The sequence below is a fragment of the Hyperolius riggenbachi genome, chromosome 6 (assembly GCF_040937935.1).
Source record: "Hyperolius riggenbachi isolate aHypRig1 chromosome 6, aHypRig1.pri, whole genome shotgun sequence".
In the NCBI taxonomy this organism is placed as follows: Eukaryota; Metazoa; Chordata; class Amphibia; order Anura; family Hyperoliidae; genus Hyperolius; species Hyperolius riggenbachi.
This window is the reverse complement of record NC_090651.1, coordinates 159,704,025-159,724,175: the sequence shown is the minus strand read 5'-3', so window position 1 is coordinate 159,724,175 and position 20,151 is coordinate 159,704,025. Positions and strand designations below refer to the sequence as shown.

The 20,151-nt window shown below is 42.8% G+C and overlaps 1 protein-coding gene across 1 annotated transcript in view; it reads left to right on the top strand.

Moving 5' to 3' along the window:
* The window catches only part of CDC73 (cell division cycle 73), a 168,290-nt gene extending 153,971 nt beyond the window's left edge, over positions 1-14,319 (top strand). Inside the window, exons 15-17 of the mRNA XM_068240119.1 lie at positions 7,653-7,753; positions 11,215-11,356; positions 13,717-14,319. Coding sequence (XP_068096220.1) covers positions 7,653-7,753; positions 11,215-11,356; positions 13,717-13,753 — 280 coding nt within the window. The 3' untranslated portion in view covers positions 13,754-14,319. The remainder of the gene's footprint in view (positions 1-7,652; positions 7,754-11,214; positions 11,357-13,716) is intronic.
* The last annotated feature ends 5,832 nt before the right edge of the window (positions 14,320-20,151 follow it).

The window sequence follows — 20,151 nt, the reverse complement described above, 5'->3', positions numbered from 1 at the left end:
TGGGCTTTTATAGCTCAGAGTTACTTTGTGTGGCCGTGCTTTCATGCATCTATGCACCTTTCTATACAGACTTAAAACCTCTAGAGCCTGACTAGTTTAAGTGTGAGCGGAACATGGTCTTTCAATTGCTCACTACCTACTCTATGCCCCAGCATGTTGTCTGTGTAATAATATTCACCAAAGCCCCATATTAGCCGGGTTCCAGTGTGTAGCCTTTTTGTCTTGCAGAAAAAGGCCTTTGCCTTTTCTATATCTGATATAGAAAAGGGCAGGGCCGTTCTGCCAGGGGCAGATCTCTGCACCAGAAGCCAGCTGAATCTTAGTAAACGGACAATGTGTTGGGGCATTCTAACTTTTAAGCATTAGTGTTATCTCGGTTTTGTTTATGTACTCCAAAGATGTATTTTAACTAAACTTAAAGGGACACTGTAGGGGGGTCAGGGGGAAATGAGTTGAAGTTACCCGGGGCTTCTAATGGTCCCCCACAGACATGCTGTGCTCACACAGCCACTCCCCAATGCTCCGGCCCTGCCTCTGGTTCACTTCTGGAATTTCAGACTTTAAAGTCTGAAAACCACTGCGCTTGTGTTGCCGTGTCCTCACTCCTGCTGATGGCACCAGGAGCGTACTGCGCAGGCCCAATATGGTCTGTGCCTGCGCCGTGTGCTCCTGGTGACATCAGGGGAAGCGAGGACACGGCAACACAGGCACAGTGGTTTTCAGACTTTAAAGTCTGAAATTCTAGAAGTGCACCGGAGGTGGGGCCGGAGCATCGGTGAGTGGCTGCACGGGCACAGGATGCCTGCGGGGGACCATTAGAAGCCCCAGGTAACTTCAACTCATTTTCCCCCGACCCCCCTACAGTATCCATTTAAAGAGTAACTGTCGGGCATAAAATCAAAAATCAATTCTTTATTTTTATCTGGTAAACAAGTAATAAGGATGCTAATCAGGCAATCCAAAAGTTAAAATCACTATATCTTGTTGATAAATTATCATTCCCCAGTTTACATGACTCTTATTTGATACACAGAAAATTTGGTACACAAAAGAGAAGTTGCAGGGCATGCTGGATTGTCTTTTTTTTGCTTCTCTACTTCCCCTCAGACTTAACGAATGCAGCCTGATTGGCTGAAGCCTCTTTCCCTCCTGTTTTCCCCTCCCACACCTCTGTTTCTCTCTGATTGGCCAAAATTTCTCAGGCTGAAACAATTCACTTTCTATAGTGAAGGACGGGCAAATCAGGCAGAGGAGACTAAGGGCGGATATTACATCGCGACTGGCTTCAAAATAGCCACAGTAAATATGGAAACTGTCTAGAATAGGATTCTCTACTTTTCCTTTATAAAATTCACAGGAATCATAATGTGGACGGTGCAATACATATGTTATGTAAGTAGAGCAAGTATTTATCTACTTATACATTTGTTTTTTTCCTGAGATAGTATGGCTGACAGCTCCTCTTTAAGATATAGCTGTAGAGTGGCTGTTGCATAGAAATCAAAACAAGTCCTTGGTAAGAGTACTTGTTGAGGGTGGAGACAGGAACAAAGAACACTGATTGAGCCCAAACAATCTAAAGCCCCATCTACACAATACGTTTCTTTGTGCGATTCGATTACGATTCTATTTACGATCCGATTTAATCCGACATGTCCGGGATTCAATTCTATTTGTCATTGTTTTTGCAATGGCAAGTTGAATTCAATCTAATCGAATCCCGATCGGACATGTCGAATTTAGCCGTATGAGACGCTCCGGAATATAAGACGCACCTAAGTTTAGAGGGGAAAAATCAAGGGGAAAAAAGTATATACTAAACCTGGTGTGCCCATATTCCAAGAGCGTCTTATAATTTTCTCCCCAAATTGGTGTCCTCTTCTGTCCTCTCTTTGGTCTCTTGTGTGTCCCCAGATGTCTCCTCCTATCCCTGGTTTATCCCCAGGTGTCTTCTTCTGTTGCCAGGTGTCCCTGTTCTGTCCTCTGTGTGGTCGCTCTGCCCTGCCCCTTAGCTTATCTCCTTTCCCTTTGTATTAGGTGTGTGTCCCCTTCTAACCCCTGTGTGGCTGCTCTGCCCAGCCCCCTAGCCTGTGTCTCTGCTCTGGTGCATTAAGTGCCCCCCTCCCTTGTGACCCGTGTGGCCGCTGTCTCACCCCCTTGCCTATGTCTCCAGTCCCCTGCATTAAGTGTCCCCCCTCCCCCTCCTTCTGACCACTGAGTGTCTGCTGTGTCCCACCCGCTGGTCTGTGTCTCCGCTCCCCTGAATGTTAAACGTTGTGGCAGCCAGCGTCTTACCGAATCCATGCTGCCTGGGATCGCGGATGTCCTTGCTTCCCCCTCTAGTGACCCGCGCTTGTGAAGATGGCCGCTCGGTCCCGCCCACTTGTCCGTGTCTCCGTACCTCTGCCCCATTGAATGGTGTGGCAGCCAGCGTGTACCGAATCCATGCCGCCTGGGATCGCCGATGTCCTGGCTTCCCCCTCTAGTGACCCGCGCTTGTGTGACGTCACACAAGCGTCGGTCACTAGAGGGGAAATCAGGACATCGGCGATCCCAGGCGGCATGGATTCGGTACACGCTGGCTGCCACACCATTCAACGGGGCAGAGGAACGGAGACACGGACAAGTGGGCGGGACCGAGCGGCCATCTTCACAAGCGCGGGTCACTAGAGGGGGAAGCCAGGACATCCGCGATCCCAGGCAGCATGGATTCGGTAAGACGCTGGCTGCCACAACGTTTAACATTCAGGGGAGCGGAGACACAGACCAGCTGGTGGGACACAGCAGACACTCAGTGGTCAGAAGGAGGGGGACACATCGCAGAGACACAGACAAGGGGGATGGCCAGAGCAGAGACACATGCGGCTGGGACTATGCAGGGAATCCCCAATGTTGCGGCGGGTCGGCAGTTTGCATCGGCGGGTGATCCATCAGTTGGGGATTCCCTGCCTTTGCCGTATAGGACGCAGGGACTTTTTCTCCCCATTTTTTGGGGAGAAAAAGTGCGTCTTATACGGCGAAAAATACGGTAATCGGATCATAAATAGAATTGAAATCAAATCGCACAAAGAATCGTATTGTGTAGATTGGGCTTTACTGTGCGTACATCTAAAGGTGGCCACTGATGATCCAATCTTTTTCATCCAATCTTACCATTTCTATGCAATATAGGGGAACTGCCTAAATTATCCATTCAATATATTCACTCAGTTTTACCCTTCTACTACATAGAGTTAATAAGATTAGACAAAAAAAGATTGGATCATTAGTGGCCACCTTAATAGTGATGTGCATATACTCTGCAGGTGAATGAGGGGAATCTTCCTCTTACATTATTCATGCACAATCTGAACCAGGTTTACGGTTGATAGACAATGCCTCTGCATTCAATGTGTACAACATTCTCAGTGGATTCACAACAGCCCTGCATGGAATGCATGTGTAGAGTATTGTACTACTGTGTGACTTAATGTAGTCGCCAACCTCAAATTTAACAATATATGAAATTAATTTCAAGAGCAAAGGGAGTGCAAATATTTGCATACACAATTTGCATAAACCTACATCAATGCAGCATTATTGCCATCACATTGCCCTTCCCTACAAGTGACACACCTACTCATCAAGCTTCATTTGTACAGCAGAGATGTTCCTTATTATATATAAAGATTCCTGTGTACACGTTTTTTGAATGGCTTATTTCATTTTTGCAGACTATGCACTGCTATTATTATATATACACAATTTATTTTTGATGACTATTATATAAGAAATACACATTTTATCATATTTTTTCTCTTTTAATTGCAGTTTAAATGTATTAGGAGTTGCTGCATGTTTTTCCCCGACTCCGGGTTCCCAAAAATTACTCCGACTTCACAACCCTGGTGGTGTTTCTAAAGCATATCTGATCCATGTTTAACACTTTGCTTCTTTGAGCCTTTTATATTCTTATCAACCTGATTGCTTTTATAGTAGGCTTGTTTAGTTTTGGCTTGAAACAGAACATGTTTAATATACTTAACCAAAGATTTTTCTGTTTTTACACTCACAAACATTGACTTCACCGTAAGAGACCATGCGAATGCTTAAAGCACACCTGGACCGGGTGGGGCTTCTTCTTTGAGGCCCCTCAGTGTCTTTAGGGTCCCATCCGTTGGCCAGATTTCCCACTCGGAAAAATCTCTGACCTGCCTTGGTTGCGGCTACTGCATATACGCAGTCCCATCCGGGTGCCTCATCGATTGCACTTCCTTAGCCAGCAGTCTGCGCTTGCGTGGTTTGCTAAAAGAATTGTACTGCGCATATGGAGAATGCTCCCGGTAATGGGAGCGTGATTGAAGAGGCACACAAATGGAAACGCGCAATAACTGTGACCCAACTGGGTCGTAGTTTACTCTGAGAGGGTCAGCAGTACAGCAGAGAGGACCCCAAAGATACTGAGGGGCTGCAAAGTCTATAGGGGGCCGGAAGAAGCCCCAGGTAAGTAAAAGTAATAATTTTTTGACCCGGTTCAGGTGTGCTTTATGTACAATTAAGCTAAATATCTTACCCCTTTTTGCAGAATCTATAAAATAATTCATCTAACTGTTCAGCACCCCTTTGCAATCTTTTTGTGCTCTGAAATTCTGGTTGAAGTACATCGGAAGTGAGAATATGAAGGCTACTATATTTATTTCCTATTAAACAATGCCGTTTGCCTGGCAGCACTGCTGATCTATTTGCTTGCAGTAGTGTCTGAATAACACCAGAAACAAGCATGCAGCTAATCTTGTCAGATCTGATAATGGGGCTGATTTATCAATGTAACCGCACTGACAACACGGGTCAATACTAACGAGCATTCGCTACACATGGTCCTGTCGGCGTAGTATGCGCTCTTACGCGAGATCCTTTGAAGTGCCACACGATGATGGTAGTGTGACCACGATACTTCAGTAGCACGGCCACTACTATAATAATTAACATCACTACCATCACCGAGCTGCACTTCAAAGGATCTTGTGTGAGTGAAGATTGCATGCTACACTGACAGGACCGTCCGTAGCGTGCGTTTGTTAGTATTAACCCGCTCTGCTTGAGCGCTGTAGCGTTGATAAATCTCCCTGAATGTCAGAAACACTTGACCTGTATATGCTTGTTCAGGGTATACAGGGAGTGCAGAATTATTAGGCAAATTAGTATTTTGACCACATCATCCTCTTTATGCATGTTGTCTTACTCCAAGCTGTATAGGCTCGAAAGCCTACTACCAATTAAGCATATTAGGTGATGTGCATCTCTGTAATGAGAAGGGGTGTGGTCTAATGACATCAACACCCTATACCAGGTGTGCATAATTATTAGGCAACTTCCTTTCCTTTGGCAAAATGGGTCAAAAGAAGGACTTGACAGGCTCAGAAAAAGTCAAAAATAGTGAGATATCCTGCAAAGGGATGCAGCACTCTTAAGATTGCAAAGCTTCTGAAGCGTGATCATCGAACAATCAAGCGTTTCATTCAAAATAGTCAACAGGGTCGCAAGAAACGTGTGGAAAAACCAAGGCGCAAAATAACTGCCCATGAACTGAGAAAAGTCAAGCGTGCAGCTGCCAAGATGCCACTTGCCACCAGTTTGGCCATATTTCAGAGATGCAACATCACTGGAGTGCCCAAAAGCACAAGGTGTGCAATGCTCAGAGACATGGCCAAGGTAAAAAAAGGCTGAAAGACGACCACCACTGAACAAGACACACAAGCTGAAACGTCAAGACTGGGCCAAGAAATATCTCAAGACCTTTTTCTAAGGTTTTATGGACTGATGAAATGAGTGAGTCTTGATGGGCCAGATGGATGGGCCCGTGGCTGGATTGGTAAAGGGCAGAGAGCTCCAGACTGACTCAGACGCCAGCAAGGTGGAGGTGGAGTCCTGGTTTGGGCTGGTATCATCAAAGATGAGCTTGTGGGGCCTTTTCGGGTTGAGGATGGCGTCAAGCTCAACTCCCAGTCCTACTGCCAGTTTCTGGAAGACACCTTCTTCAAGCAGTGGTACATTAAGAAGTCTGCATCCTTCAAGAAAAACATGATTTTCATGCAGGACAATGCTCCATCACACGCGTCCAAGTACTCCACAGCATGCCTGGCAAGAAAGGGTATAAAAGAAGAAAAACTAATGACATGGCCTCCTTGTTCACCTGATCTGAACCCCATTGAGAACCTGGGGTCCATCATAAAATGTGAGATTTACAAGGAGGGAAAACAGTACACCTCTCTGAACAGTGTCTGGGAGGCTGTGGTTGCTGCTGCACGCAATGTTGATGGTGAACAGATCAAAACACTGACAGAATCCATGGATGGAAGGCTTTTGAGTGTCCGTGCAAAGAAAGGTGGATATATTGGTCACTGATTTGTTTTTGTTTTGTTTTCGAATGTCAGAAATTTATATTTGTGAATGTTGAGATGTTATATTGGTTTCACTGGTAAAAATAAATAACTGAAATGGGTATATATTTGTTTTTTGTTAAGTTGCCTAATTATGCACAGTAATAGTCACCTGCACACACAGATATCCCCCTAAAATAGCTAAAACTAAAAACCACTTTCAAAAATATTCAGCTTTGATATTGAGTTTTTGGGGTTCATTAAGAACATGGTTGTTCAATAATAAAATTATTCCTCAAAAATACCACTTGCCTAATAATTATGCACTCCCTGTATAGCTAAAAGTATTAGAGGGTCAGTGGGGCTGCCAGGCAACTAGTATTGCTTACAAGGAAATTAATATTAAATACAAAAAGTCTCAGTCCTTATTCAGGTTGTCCACACACCATCCCGAGCAGGGTTCACCCCATATGTGCCGCTCCAAGTTGTATTAGCCAAGATTCACGTCATATGCAAGAAAAGGGAAACAAAGCAAATACTGTGTATAACTGCATTAAACTGAGAAATCTTCCAACACCTCTCCAAAGTGTCGCTTTCCGTCACCTCGCACACTCCACTAACTGTGCCAGGACACCAAGTGCCCGCACTCACCCAAGCACCCTCCAAAGTATCCGGAGGTGGGAATGAAAGCTTTGGGGGTTAAGGATCATCTGCAGTTCAAGATATCCACTTATGCTCCAATATAAGCAGTGCAACTAAAACATGCTAAAATAGTGTAAAGCCAACGAGTTTAATAGGTAATAAAAGTAATGCACTCACAAGTGGTGGGTGTTAACAGGCATATAAGATACAGATGCAGTCCCCGGGCGACTTGTCCAATCGATGTCATCTCTGACCCAGGCTATCTCGGACTTATACGGAAGTGCACGGAACGGCAGGCGAGAGAGCATGGGTTCGAGACTGCATCGCCCGGGGACTGCACCTGTATCTTTTACAACTTTTGAACCGTTCCCATTGATCTGGTAAAAGGTATGACATTGGGAAGCAGGATTTTGAGCAGACATTTCTATGTTGGCCAGCCTCTACAGGAAGCAATCTCATTTGTAGTTTTTCTAAAAAGATTATCTGAATTAGAACAGTCAGTATGGAGAGAGAGAAATGGGAGGAATAATCCTGGCGTCTCTTATCTTGGAAACACTTTCATGCATCTGTTTAATATAGGAATGCCTGTGTCTATTCTGACACCAGTAGTGCATGTGTGTTGACTGACTTTTGAAAATGTTGTTTCTAAAGGGATCGTGTGGTAGCTGTATTTGTCCAGGGCCCTGCCTGGCAGTTCAAGGGCTGGCCGTGGCTGTTGCCTGATGGATCTCCAGTGGATATCTTTGCAAAAAGTAAGAGTTTACCAGTTTGTTTGAAAATTGATAATGCGTAAAATAAAATTTGATGTTTGCATATAAATGGGTCGAGGAGCCCTCCTATGCATAAATACCAGCAGCATGGTGGCATAGTGGCTAGCACTCTCGCCTTGCAGCACTGGGTCCCTGGTTTGAATCCCAACCAGGGCACCATCTGCACGGAGTTTGTATGTTCTCCCTGAGTGTGCGTGGGTTTCCTCCAGACACTCTGGTTTCCTCCCATACAGATAATTTAATTTGCTTCCCCTGTAAATTGGACTACGATGGATTAGATTATGAGCTCCTCTGAAAGACCGTTAGTGACATGACTATATATATATATATATATTGATGTAAGGAATTTGCTCAAAAGTGGAACGTAAGAGTCCAATCTTAAGACAATCACGGACAAGGCAGCATGCTCATGGATATCGGAGCTGCAGTCTCTCCTTAGTCATAGCTAACAATGCCCACGCAGGTACACACCCACATGGGCAGTATAAACAATTTAGAGATGCAAAGTATCCTGATGCTTTAAGGTACATAACATTAAAATGTTCATAGTGCCTAGATTACAAAGTGCTCAATATAAATGCAAAAAATTACTGAAAGAGAATAGCATTACAGCTCCCCTATTTAACATCAAAAATACATAAAAGGGAATGAGGGATGGTGGGCAGCACCATCCATACAGTTTTACTATGAACAGTGGTGCTGGGGAGATTTGACTATTTAGACTTTACCCTGATGGGTACAGGATCAGGAATTACTCATACGAGCACATTTAGGAAGCAATATTCTGGCAACACGGTGTTGAAGGCATCCAGCTGTCATCCGAGCCATACCAATTGCTTGGAAAATTGCTTGGATCCAGCGGACCTTAACAGAGTTGCAGCATAGGGGATACAAGTGGCATTTAGATAGAACACGGAATATAGTGTCAGGGAAAGAAAGCGGGGGGGGAAGAAGAAGGGCCCAATGGTAGATAAATTGGTGTTAAAGTAGCTAAAATAATAAAGGGAGAGGTGGCTTACTTCAATAATGACACATTCATACACATATGACTGTTTAGTTATGCACAGGGAACGCGTTTTGTGGGTCTAATGCCCACATTCTCAGGCCAACTGCAGTGCCAGAGATGTATCTAGAGCCAAGAATGGAGTGCCACTCTGAGGAAGTGGGAAGTACACATTAGACCCACAAAACAGGTTGCCTGTGCATAATTAAACTTCATATGTGTATGAATGTGTCGTTTATTGAAGTAAGGCACCTCTCCCTTTATTATTTTAGCTGTTTTTAACACCGTTTTATCTACCATTGGGTAGATAAAACACCTCTTTGTTAGCTATGACTAAGGAGCTCCGATACGCGTGAGCATGATGCCCTGTCCGTGACTGTCTTAATAAAGATTGCTGTGTTGTTGGTTTTTTATGCAATTTGAACAGATTCCTTTCATCAATATGTGATCCTGCTGAGCGGTGTTACCATATTATTACATGACTATGTAACCCTGTCCGTCTTACAGCACCTGTGACACTACCAGCTTTCTCACTCAGTTGGCCACCAGCACCTCCAGGCAAAAATCTAAGTGGATTCAAAGGGATGATGCTCACACTTTCTGTGATTTAATACTTTGAGGTGGAGTGTACAGGTGCCCATATATTAGAAGATTATGGGCAGATTCGACCAGGAGACAAATTTATCTCTAATTTAATCTGAATAGAGATAAAGTTGTCTCTAATCGAATCTGCCCATACATTACAAGCCGATTCCCGTCCGATTTTGCATGAATTCATCAGGGAATCTGCTGAGCCGCCGCGTCCGCCCCAATGTATGAATGTATGCAGTGTGTATGCATTTGTACATTACCTGTCTGGTGTCCATCCATCTCGGCAGGTAAGCCGCATACACGCTAGCAGCGCATAGCATCTGACGTCAGACTATGCGCCTTTGTGATGTCAGACATATCGCTGCCGGCGTGTATGCGCAACCCGGCGAGATGGACGGAAATGCATGGAGGCAGACACCGGACAGGTAATGTATAAATGCACACACTGCATACATTTATACATTGCGGCGGGGGGTTCGTCGTTTCGTGGCTCGTTTGCAATTCGGCTGCCGTACTGCTGCGCACTCGACCAACCAACTTCGGCCCGAAATTTTCCAGCATGCACGATAGACAGTGCGGCCAATTTCTGTCCCGAAATTGATCGCTTTGTCGGTCGGGCATGCACTTGGCAGCACCAATTTTCATCCAATTCGATCATAATAATCAAATTGAATGGTCAATTGGTTGGTTGGTCGGCAAATGTATGGGCCCCTTACTAGATTGGAGCCTGTAAGACAATAGGGAAACACTGCCACTATCTGGTATACTGTCAGGCCACCAGCCCACCTCTTCCAGTTAATCTGTGCACTGAGGAGACCAAACAAAGTGGTAAAATACACAGAGGGGCTTTCTGGAAGAGTCCATTGTTAGCATTCAGTCTGGTAAAGCTTTCCTGTTTTAGCTAATGACACAGTTAAATAGGTTTATTTGGCCTCTCCAACACTTTAACAGCTTTTGAACATGTTAAACTATATTTAACAAGTCTATTGTGCTGCAACATCTGTATGTTGGTATGATCCTAAAGCACTGTGGAAGATGTCTGCGCTATATAAATACTAATTCATAATAATCTGTTAATTAGTAATGGTCCCAACTCATAACAAACATATGTCAAGTAACTACAAGCGGCTAGTGGATGTTTGTTTCGCCATCACACTCATAAGACAAAAAAATTTAATTCCATTGATCTTGGACTAGAAGTATTCTAAAAAAAATATTTATTGTATTAATTCATAAAATATATGCAACACTTCTGGAAAGCTACTGTTTACAGGATTGCTTAAAGGAAAGGTTCAGGGAGGGTGGGTAAAAAATAAAAATCAAATTCCACTTACCCGGGGCTTCCTCCAGCCCGTGGCAGGCAGGAGGTGCCTTCGCCGCCGCTCCACAGGCTCCCGGTGGTCTCCGGTGGCCGACCCGACCTGGCCAGGCCGGCTGCCAGGTCGGGCTCTTCTGCGCTCCAAGGCCCGGAACTTCTGCGTCCCACGCCGGCGCTCTGACGTCATCTGACGTCCTCCGGGCTCTACTGCGCAGGCGCAGAAGTACTGCGCATGCGCAGTAGAGCCCGGAGGACGTCCGATGACGTCAGCGCGCCGGCGTGGGACGCAGAAGTTCCGGGCCTTGGAGCGCAGAAGAGCCCGACCTGGCAGCCGGCCAGGTCGGGTCGGCCACCGGAGACCACCGGGAGCCTGCGGAGCGGCGGCGAGGGCACCTCCTGCCTGCCACGGGCTGGAGGAAGCCCCGGGTAAGTGGAATTTGATTTTTATTTTTTACCCACCCTCCCTGAACCTTCCCTTTAACCAAATGCATTGCATTTCTATTTTACAATGGCTTTGTCTGTCTTTTGCAGTTAGAGCTTTCCATCTCAAGTATGATGAAGTGCGACTGGATCCCAATGTGCAGAAATGGGATGTTACTTTGTTGGAGCTGAGTTACCACAAAAGACATTTGGACAGACCTGTTTTCTTAAAATTTTGGGAAACGTTGGACAGGTAATAACCATTTGTAATTTTTATGTGGAAAATTACAGATCTGCATAATCAGGCCATTTATTAGCAGATTTCATCTTTAAAACAGCAAAAGGGTTTTGCATCTAGCATTACAAGGAGTTTTGTAAGTCTCCAAAGCAAATAACAAATCAATCAGAAAGGCTGCATTACTACATAACTTTTTTTCTAACCCGCTCTGAACCTCAGATAGTCCTTGACCTGACCCTTTGTCCTGTGTACACCAATAGCTTCATTCCCCAGCCTTTGCACTAATGCAGACAGCAAGACGTGTGTGAAGGGATATGAGGGTCCATACACCGAGAGCAGACTGACAGTTGTATGATAACTCATTTATTCCATCTCAAGCAGTAGTAAAACTCCATACCACACAGTAGTAATGCTGGGAATACACAGTTCGTTTTTTAGCTGATTAGATAGTTCGATATGCCTTGAAATGCCCTGACCTGCTTGGTCCAGCATTTCACAAAATAGTAAATTACTCTCTGCAAGCAGGGAGGTTTCCTACCTCTCTAAAAGAAGGAATCATCAAGCTCCTTCTTAAAAAAACCTTCCATGGATCTAGAGGAGCCATTGCTATGTTATTTGGTACTTTTACATGTTTACATTTTATGTATATAATTATCCTGCCTACTTTCTTTCCAACAAAGATGAGTGAGCAGGATGAGTAAAGGTACAGCTAAAGCATACCTGAAGTGAAATTTGGACTTTTTTTTATTTTTTATTTGTGATATACCACAGTAGTAGGAAGCCTCTGGAAAGTTCCAGCACTGTGTCCCTCTAACCATTTTCTACAAGCACAATATGCTTCCTGTGGCCACTCTCCCACTGTGTACAAGCGCTAATCTGGGCTGGGCATGCACAAGTAGGGCTGTGCATGTCCATTTGAACATAGCCACTTGCGCACAGCTTTTTTTCTTGCATTCTTAATTCTACTACTGCAGAGGTTACCTGTGCCTGCACATGTCCAGCACAGATAAGCGCATACACGAAACAGGAGCACAGCCACGAGAAGAGGGTCCTAGGCAGAAAGGAAGGTTAGAGGATCTGGGAAGCCTCTGGGCCATCCAGAAGCTTTCCACTGCTGACAGAAGTATCCAGATTTTAACCCTTTCCTCCTAACAGGTTTGCTTTAAAGGACAACTGAAGAGAGAGGTATATGAAGGCTGTCATGTTTATTTACTCTTAAAGAGGAACTCCAGTGAAAATCATGTAATAAAAAAGTGCTTCATTTTTACAATAATTATGTATAAATGATTTATTCAGTGTATGCCCATTGTAAAATCTTTCCTCTCCCTGACATACATTCTGACATTTATCACATGGTGACATTTTTACTGCTGGCAGGTGATGTCACTGGAAGGAGATGCTGCTTGCTTTTATGGCAGTTGGGAACAGCTGTAAAACGGCTGTTATTTCCCACAGTGCAATGAGGCTCACAGACAGGAAACTGCCAGGACCATGGTCCTCAGTTTCCTGTGGGAGGGGTTTTAATACAATATCAACCATACTGAGCTCCCTGATTATCTGTTTGTGAAAATTAATAGATTTCTCATGTAAAAGGGGGTATCAGCTACTGATTGGGATAAAGTTAAATTTTTGGTTACGGTTTCTCTTTAAGCAATACCAGTTTCCTGGCAGCCCTGCTGCCCCTCTGCCTCTAATATTTTCAGCCATAGACCCTGAACAAGCATACAGCAGATTAGGTGTTTCTGACCTTATTGTCAGATCTGACAGATTAGCTGCATGCTTGTTTCTGGTGGTGTTCAGACACTTATGCAGCCAAACAGACCAGCAGGGCTGCCAGGCAACTGGTATTGTTTAAAAGGAAATAAACATGGCAGCCTCCATAGTCTTCTCAATTCAGTTGTCCTTTAATATTTGCAAACATGCAATTTAACACAGTTTTCTGTTGTAGTTGTGTGCTACTGTTTTCAAATTAACTAAACTGCTAATTTAGCTTGGGCTAGCCAAATACTTGCATACAATTGTACCGATCATTAAGACCCCTGATAAAGTGCTTTCCATCCCCAAATGAATTAGTATATAAAAATGTGCTTATATGAACCTATGCAGATTTTTTTTTTTTGCTAAGTACAGTGTGTGCTGTATAAGTTTGTACTATTAGTTTTGCCTTGTTTAATTTAAATGTGTGAATGTTTGTGTGTGCGCGCGTATAGTTTAACACCTACCTCTTGGACTTCAGGACGTAATACTGTCTACTACACCTGCAATTTCCTAATGTTTCTTGTACTACTAGTAGTAAGCTTGTGAATATTTGTAATAAGACAATGCCGTCATTATTTGGGATCAAGTAAATACTGATTTTTGTTTTTGCTTTTTAGGTACATGGTAAAACACAAAACGCACTTACGGTTCTAAAAGATTCTTTGCTGCATTTGGAGAGCCTGCAACGATTTTGCTAAATGCCCTAAGGGTGGGACTGTTGATGCATCTAGAAATTGCCTTGAGCAATTGACCATCTTGGCTCTAAGAACTTGCTGCCATAACTTACAATCACAACAAATAATGTAATATTTTTTAAAGTTTGCATAATGTTCAATCCAAATTGTATATTTTGATAGTGACAGATACTTTGTTTTAAACAGCATTTTGTTTAGATTTTGTTTCTAGGACATACAACTATGTATGCTACTGGTTCATTCTGTTATGAACTTCCCTTTTTCCTATGAAATCTGTTTTCCATTATATGTGTAACACTGCAGTTTTGCTTACACAACAGCCAAACTGAATACATATAAAACTGTGTACAGGGGGATGACATGATACAGACTGCAAGTGGGTTTGAAATATATTTTTTCTGTTTATGAAAAGAGGAAATATAAATATTACCTTTTTTCCCAGCAATTACTTTTGCTCTTTCCTTTACCACAAATGTCTAAGGTCAGCTAAATGTAAAAATATAAATAAAAAAAAATAGCCCTGTACACTTATCTCTATTGAGTTATTTTTATCTTTTGTTTCTTTTACGTTACCAAATATGCACCAAACACTGGTTCATATCATTGGAACACGAGTTATTGTGCAAACGTGGCCAGGATTTATGCAATCTTCTTATAATTCATTGGGGCTCAATGTCTGGGAAGAGAACCCAATTTGTGGGAGTTTAAATCCTGTTAGGAATTTAACAATTAGCAAACCAGAACAGGTTAGGAGTGGTTATTGAACATTCTCAAGACGTTTAGGCTTCATTACTTTAAAGATTTAGTGTTCAAATTATAATCCACATATAAAATCACAGTAGTCATAGTATTTAATCAATAAAGTCAAATACAAACCTGCTATGCCTAGAGATTGTGTAATGAAATGTACAATTTAAAGTGGAGAATGTAGTGCTATAAAATATGAAATTTAGCACTACAACATGGCAAAGAGCGTACAAGAGGAATCGGCGCGGGAGACTTGGGTGCAGGATACAGCTGGTATATTGCTGATCCTGTTGCTGCACCAATCCCGGCCGTGTTAAATATTATTCCCCCTCCAGGCCGCCATGGATGGTGGGGAATCAAATAATTTGGCTTCCAGCAATTGCTGGAAGCCGAATTGTTTTAAAAGTAGCTTCTTCTGACGGCGACAAAGTTACTCCCTGTGCGCCCGAGTCTCCTGCGCTGGATTTACTGTGTTCGTGGCAAAGAGCCTTACAATAGATGTTCTAATCACTATACTTCATAAACACTCAATTATTAACACAGGTATTTATATTACATTCTGGAGGCTGTATTCTCCTTACACAGATTTCATGGTTTAATTTTACTTCCTCAGAGGGTTACAGCACAAACATGACCTCAGTCCATGTAAAAAAAAATACAACTTACCAAATTTACCTCAAAAAAGCTAGTACAATATATATTTGGGGGAAAAAATGATCCGCATCCACCCAAGAAACCAAAATGTGACCGTGACAAAAGAGGGTCTTAGACTGGAGGAAAATAACTATTGCCTCAGGGTTCAAACACCTAACTATTCCAAAGCACTGTTAATGCAAAAGTCAGTTGGAATGTGATACTCACATAAATATGAAGCATTGAAACACACAACCATTGAGGTGAGAAAGAAAGGCATAAATGGCAGGGTAGAGGAAAGGGGAATGGGAAGAAAAAAATTAAAAATAGCCCAACAAAATGTTACCTCTGGTTACCAAGTACCTGTGGAATTGACAGATTAAACTGATAAAAACAATTGTGAACCATTGCTCAGGGTAACATGGGGAAAGAAGTCAGTCACTTGTGAGCACATAAAAAATTAAAATAATAAAATCATTAAATTGTGATGAATTGTGGAAAGCCCTCAGTAAATTAATTCATTACAAATGCTGCATAGCGGGTGTATTAAACAGGAGCTTCAGAGTTCTCCAGGTAAGAATAACATACCTTTTATTTGAAACGCACACGTGCCATACTCATTAGGTTTGATGTGAACTTCACAGTAAGGACAAGCATGGGGTATTTATTTATGCAAATCATATTTGACCTATTGAGATACCGTATATTCCGGTGTATAAGACGTCTGGGCGTATAAGACGACCCCCCAACTTTTCCAGTTAAAATATAGAGTTTGGGATATACTCGCCATATAAGACTACCCCTCTTACAACGCACACCAAATTAAAATAAAATTAAAAAAAATCATATACTGGTGCTGTGTATGAACAGATACTGGTGCTGTACTGTATGTGTTACCCAGTATATAACAGTATATAGTCAATTGACTTGTTGCATTGGTCAACTAATAGACTGGTCAGCTCTCCTTGTCTACCTGTTTATCAGAGCGGTATGGAAGAATAGATTGCGCTCCCTCAGCAGGGAGATCTGAGAGGCGGTAACAGGATAGGGCATATCACCCGGCATCAATGACACCTGGCGTATAAGACGACCCCCAACTTTTCAGAAGATTTTCAAGGGTTAAAAAGTAGTCTTGTACGCAGGAATATACAGTACATGCGTTTGTGTGCACTTAGGAGGAGGTCTATTAATATGTACTGCACACAGTGCCCGCTGCAGCATCTGATTGGTCAATTTCCATATACATTTAACTTGCATTAACTCAGTTATTAGCATCTTTCATCCGTATTCTAGACAGCATTCGATAGGTTCATTTCCAAGATGCGCAAGTTTCCATAAAATGTATTTCAAACCATAATTATTAGCAGACCGTCCCTATTCTAGACACTCGCTGTACAAAGCAACTCTCCGGAATGATCCATGATTCCGTAAGTGTGCACGTGTGTGTGACATGGCTAGGCCCGTTTGTAATATAACTTGCATTGGAATACATTACAAAAACGTGAGGCATGCTGTGCGGTATCGCATAACATGCAGTTTAACAGTTGCAGTGAAGCGTACTTATCATGTACTTGTGTGCATTGCTTTGCATGCATACCATGCAATGCGACGTTTTCTCTCCGCTGTGATCCTGTTTGTACAGGGTATGCAATGCCCTAGTGTTAAAGTGGCCCAAACTTGGGAGATTCAAGATACACTTACATTTTTTTTTTTTACTTCTTAACGACCGCCCCAAGCCAAAGGGCGTGGTCGCGGCGGCAGCCCCAGGACTGCCTAACGCCAATTGGCGTCAAGTCCTGGGGCTCTAATTTGCATGAGATCGCACGCTGCACGCACATCTCATGCTTGGGGGGGGCGGAGCTCCGCCCCCTCTTCAGTCTCGGAAGACTGTTAGACGGCGTGATCGCCGTCTATGTACTTGTACAGCGCTGCGATCGGCAGCAGCGCTGTACTGGGGACAGCCGTGTGACACGGCTGTCCCCTCCTGAGGCTGGTGAGTGATCGGTTGTCATAGGCTGAAGCCTATGACAGCTGATGACACTGATTGGCTGGCGGGGGGAGGAAGGGGGGGGGGGGGGAACACGTTTTTATTAATAAAATAAAACAATATTTATTATAAATAAACACGGGGGGGGGGGGGTTGATCAGACCCCACCAACAGAGAGCTCTGTTGGTGAGGGGAAGGGGGGGGGGGGGATCACTTGTGTTCTGTGTTGTGCGGCCCTGCAGCTATGCCTTAAAGCTGCAGTGGTCAATTAGGTGAAAAATGTCCTGGTCTTTAAAGAGACTCCGTAACAAAAATTGCATCCTGTTTTTTATCATCCTACAAGTTCCAAAACCTATTCTAATGTGTTCTGGCTTACTGCAGCACGTTCTACTATCACCATCTCTGTGATAAATCAACTTATCTCTCTCTTGTCAGACTTGTCAGCCTGTGTCTGGAAGGCTGCCAAGTTCTTCAGTGTTGTGGTTCTGTGATGCATCTCCCCCCTCCAGGCCCCTCTCTGCACACTGCCTGTGTGTTATTTAGATTATGGCAGGTTCTCTCTGCTCTATTATCTTTTACAAGCTGGATAAATCCTCCTCTGAGCTGGCTGGGCTTTCACATACGGAGGAATTACATACAGGAAGAGCTGTCTGCACTCTGCAGGAAGAAAAAGCCTGACACTTCAGTGGAAGATAGCTGCAGGGGGAAAGAAACACACAAATGATCTCTTGAGATTAAAAAGGAAGGCTGTATACAGCCTGCTTGTGTATGGATGTATTTTCTATGTGTGGACATACTGTACATCAACCTACTTCCTGTTTTGGTGGCCATTTTGTTTGTTTATAAACAAACTTTTTAAAACTGTTTTTAACCACTTTTAATGCGGCGAGGAGCGGCGAAATTGTGACAGAGGGTAATAGGAGATGTCCCCTAACGCACTGGAATGTTTACTTTTGTGCGATTTTAACAATACAGATTCTCTTTAAGGGGGTTTAACACTGCAGTCCTCAAGTTGTTAAACGTTACTTTTCTAATGGTTTACAGCTGCTTATAACTCCCTAGACACACCAGGTAAATGTATAGGGAATCATACAGGGGACCACTAGACAACAGGGAAACTTATAGCAGACCGCTGGACACCAGGGACACCTAAAAGGGATAATCCACCAGGAAAATGTATGGTAGACCACCAGGGAGATCTGTATAAGGCTCCCTGCACACTGCAAATCCGTTTTCTGAATCTGATTCTGTTTCCGATTCTGATTTTCCCTAAATACATTCAACAGAAAAACGGATCAAAAAATGCAGCATGCAGTAAAGTTTAAAAATCTGAATCGGAGGTAAAAACAGATTAAAAATCTGAATCGGAGGTAAAAACAGATTAAAAATCTGAATCGGAAATGCATGCAGTGTGCAAGAGGCCTAAATGATAAGGATCACAGGTCACTTTTTTCACTGGGTAAAAATAATGGAGATGCAATGAAAACTATTACAATAAAAGATACAGTTTAACAAGGTCATGCCCTCTACATAATAAAATTATTAATTAACCTTTCCCATTAACCCTTTCTTCCTCATTTTTACCATTGGCCCTTAGATTGCTGCTGATGTCTTTATTTGTTTTATGGTTTTGCATCTATATGCCATGGATGTCTAAAAGGTTTTAAATACAAAACTAGTTCCGCCTGCAACAGGCATTTTTGTGTCCCCATATTACTTTGCCACGGATGTCTAAAAGATTTTTAGTACAACATTTTGGCTCAGTGCCAACTTTCTGCTTTATTGTAAAATCTGACAGTTCTAGGTTGATACAGAAATATGCAAATGTTACTGCAAATCTATGCAACTTGAATATGGACAAAACAAATGTTTCTGCAGCGAGATTTAATTACCGGTAGTATAATTCTGTATCATTAGCTAAATTCATAGACTTTGTACTTGATACAGGTACAATTCAACACAATATGAACCTAGCTGGCATCGGCGTGTAGAGATATGCAGTGCAAGTCTAGCCGTCTAAGGGTTAAAAATACATTTTCTTGGTTCAAGGTAAAATACCACCATAAGCAACGTAATTTCGTTTTTGTGATGAATTAGAGAAATAACGGAAGAAGATTTTGTGAACTATTTATTTTTTTATTTTTTTTATCTGCAGTAGCACTTTTTATTTAAAAAATATAATAGGTGAAACTAAAATTACGCATTAAACGGTTTGATTCAAAAAGTTTAGAAAATGAAATTATTCTTGGGAGAAAATCCTTCCCAAGGAAAGACTTAGTCTTAAAACAGACCTAAAGTGAAGAATATTTGGGGAACAAAGGGCTTAAAGTGAAGTATCTGATTGCTGTATTGAATCCCCTAGTTGCTAGAAGACATATACTGGAGCAGACCCACAGTCGGCATCCCTAACATCATGCATATTTATAAGGCGGTGTTAACTCGGGACTACACCCTAAGGGCCCTTTGACACTTAATCAGTTGGTATGCGTTAGTGCGCATTGGTACGCGTTTTTTCAATAGCAGTGCATTGGGAAGAAGATTTCAGTTAAAGTGCGTTAAGTGTGAAACGTGCCATAGGATAACATGGGACTTACTTTGAAAATTAGTTTTCTTTCCGATTTAAAGGACCACTATCGCGAAAAAAGTAGGCAGTTAAAAAATGACAGATGACAGGTTTTGGGCCAGTCCATCTTTTTAAGGGGGAGTCTCAGGGATTTCTTTGTTTTCAACAGCATTTCCTGAACAGCAGTTTAACTGCCAAAATAGCAAGATACCAGCCGGCATCCCTAATCACTTGCACACTATTATCTCAGTTAGATTTTGCAACTGTTGTTCAGGAAATGCTGTTGAAAACAAAGAGAGCCCTGAGAATCCCCCTTAAAAAGGACTGGCCCAAAACCTGTCATCTGTCACATTTTTTAACTGCCTACTTTTTTCGCGATAGTGGTCCTTTAACTGAGAGCAACTGATTAAGTGTAAAAGGATCCTTA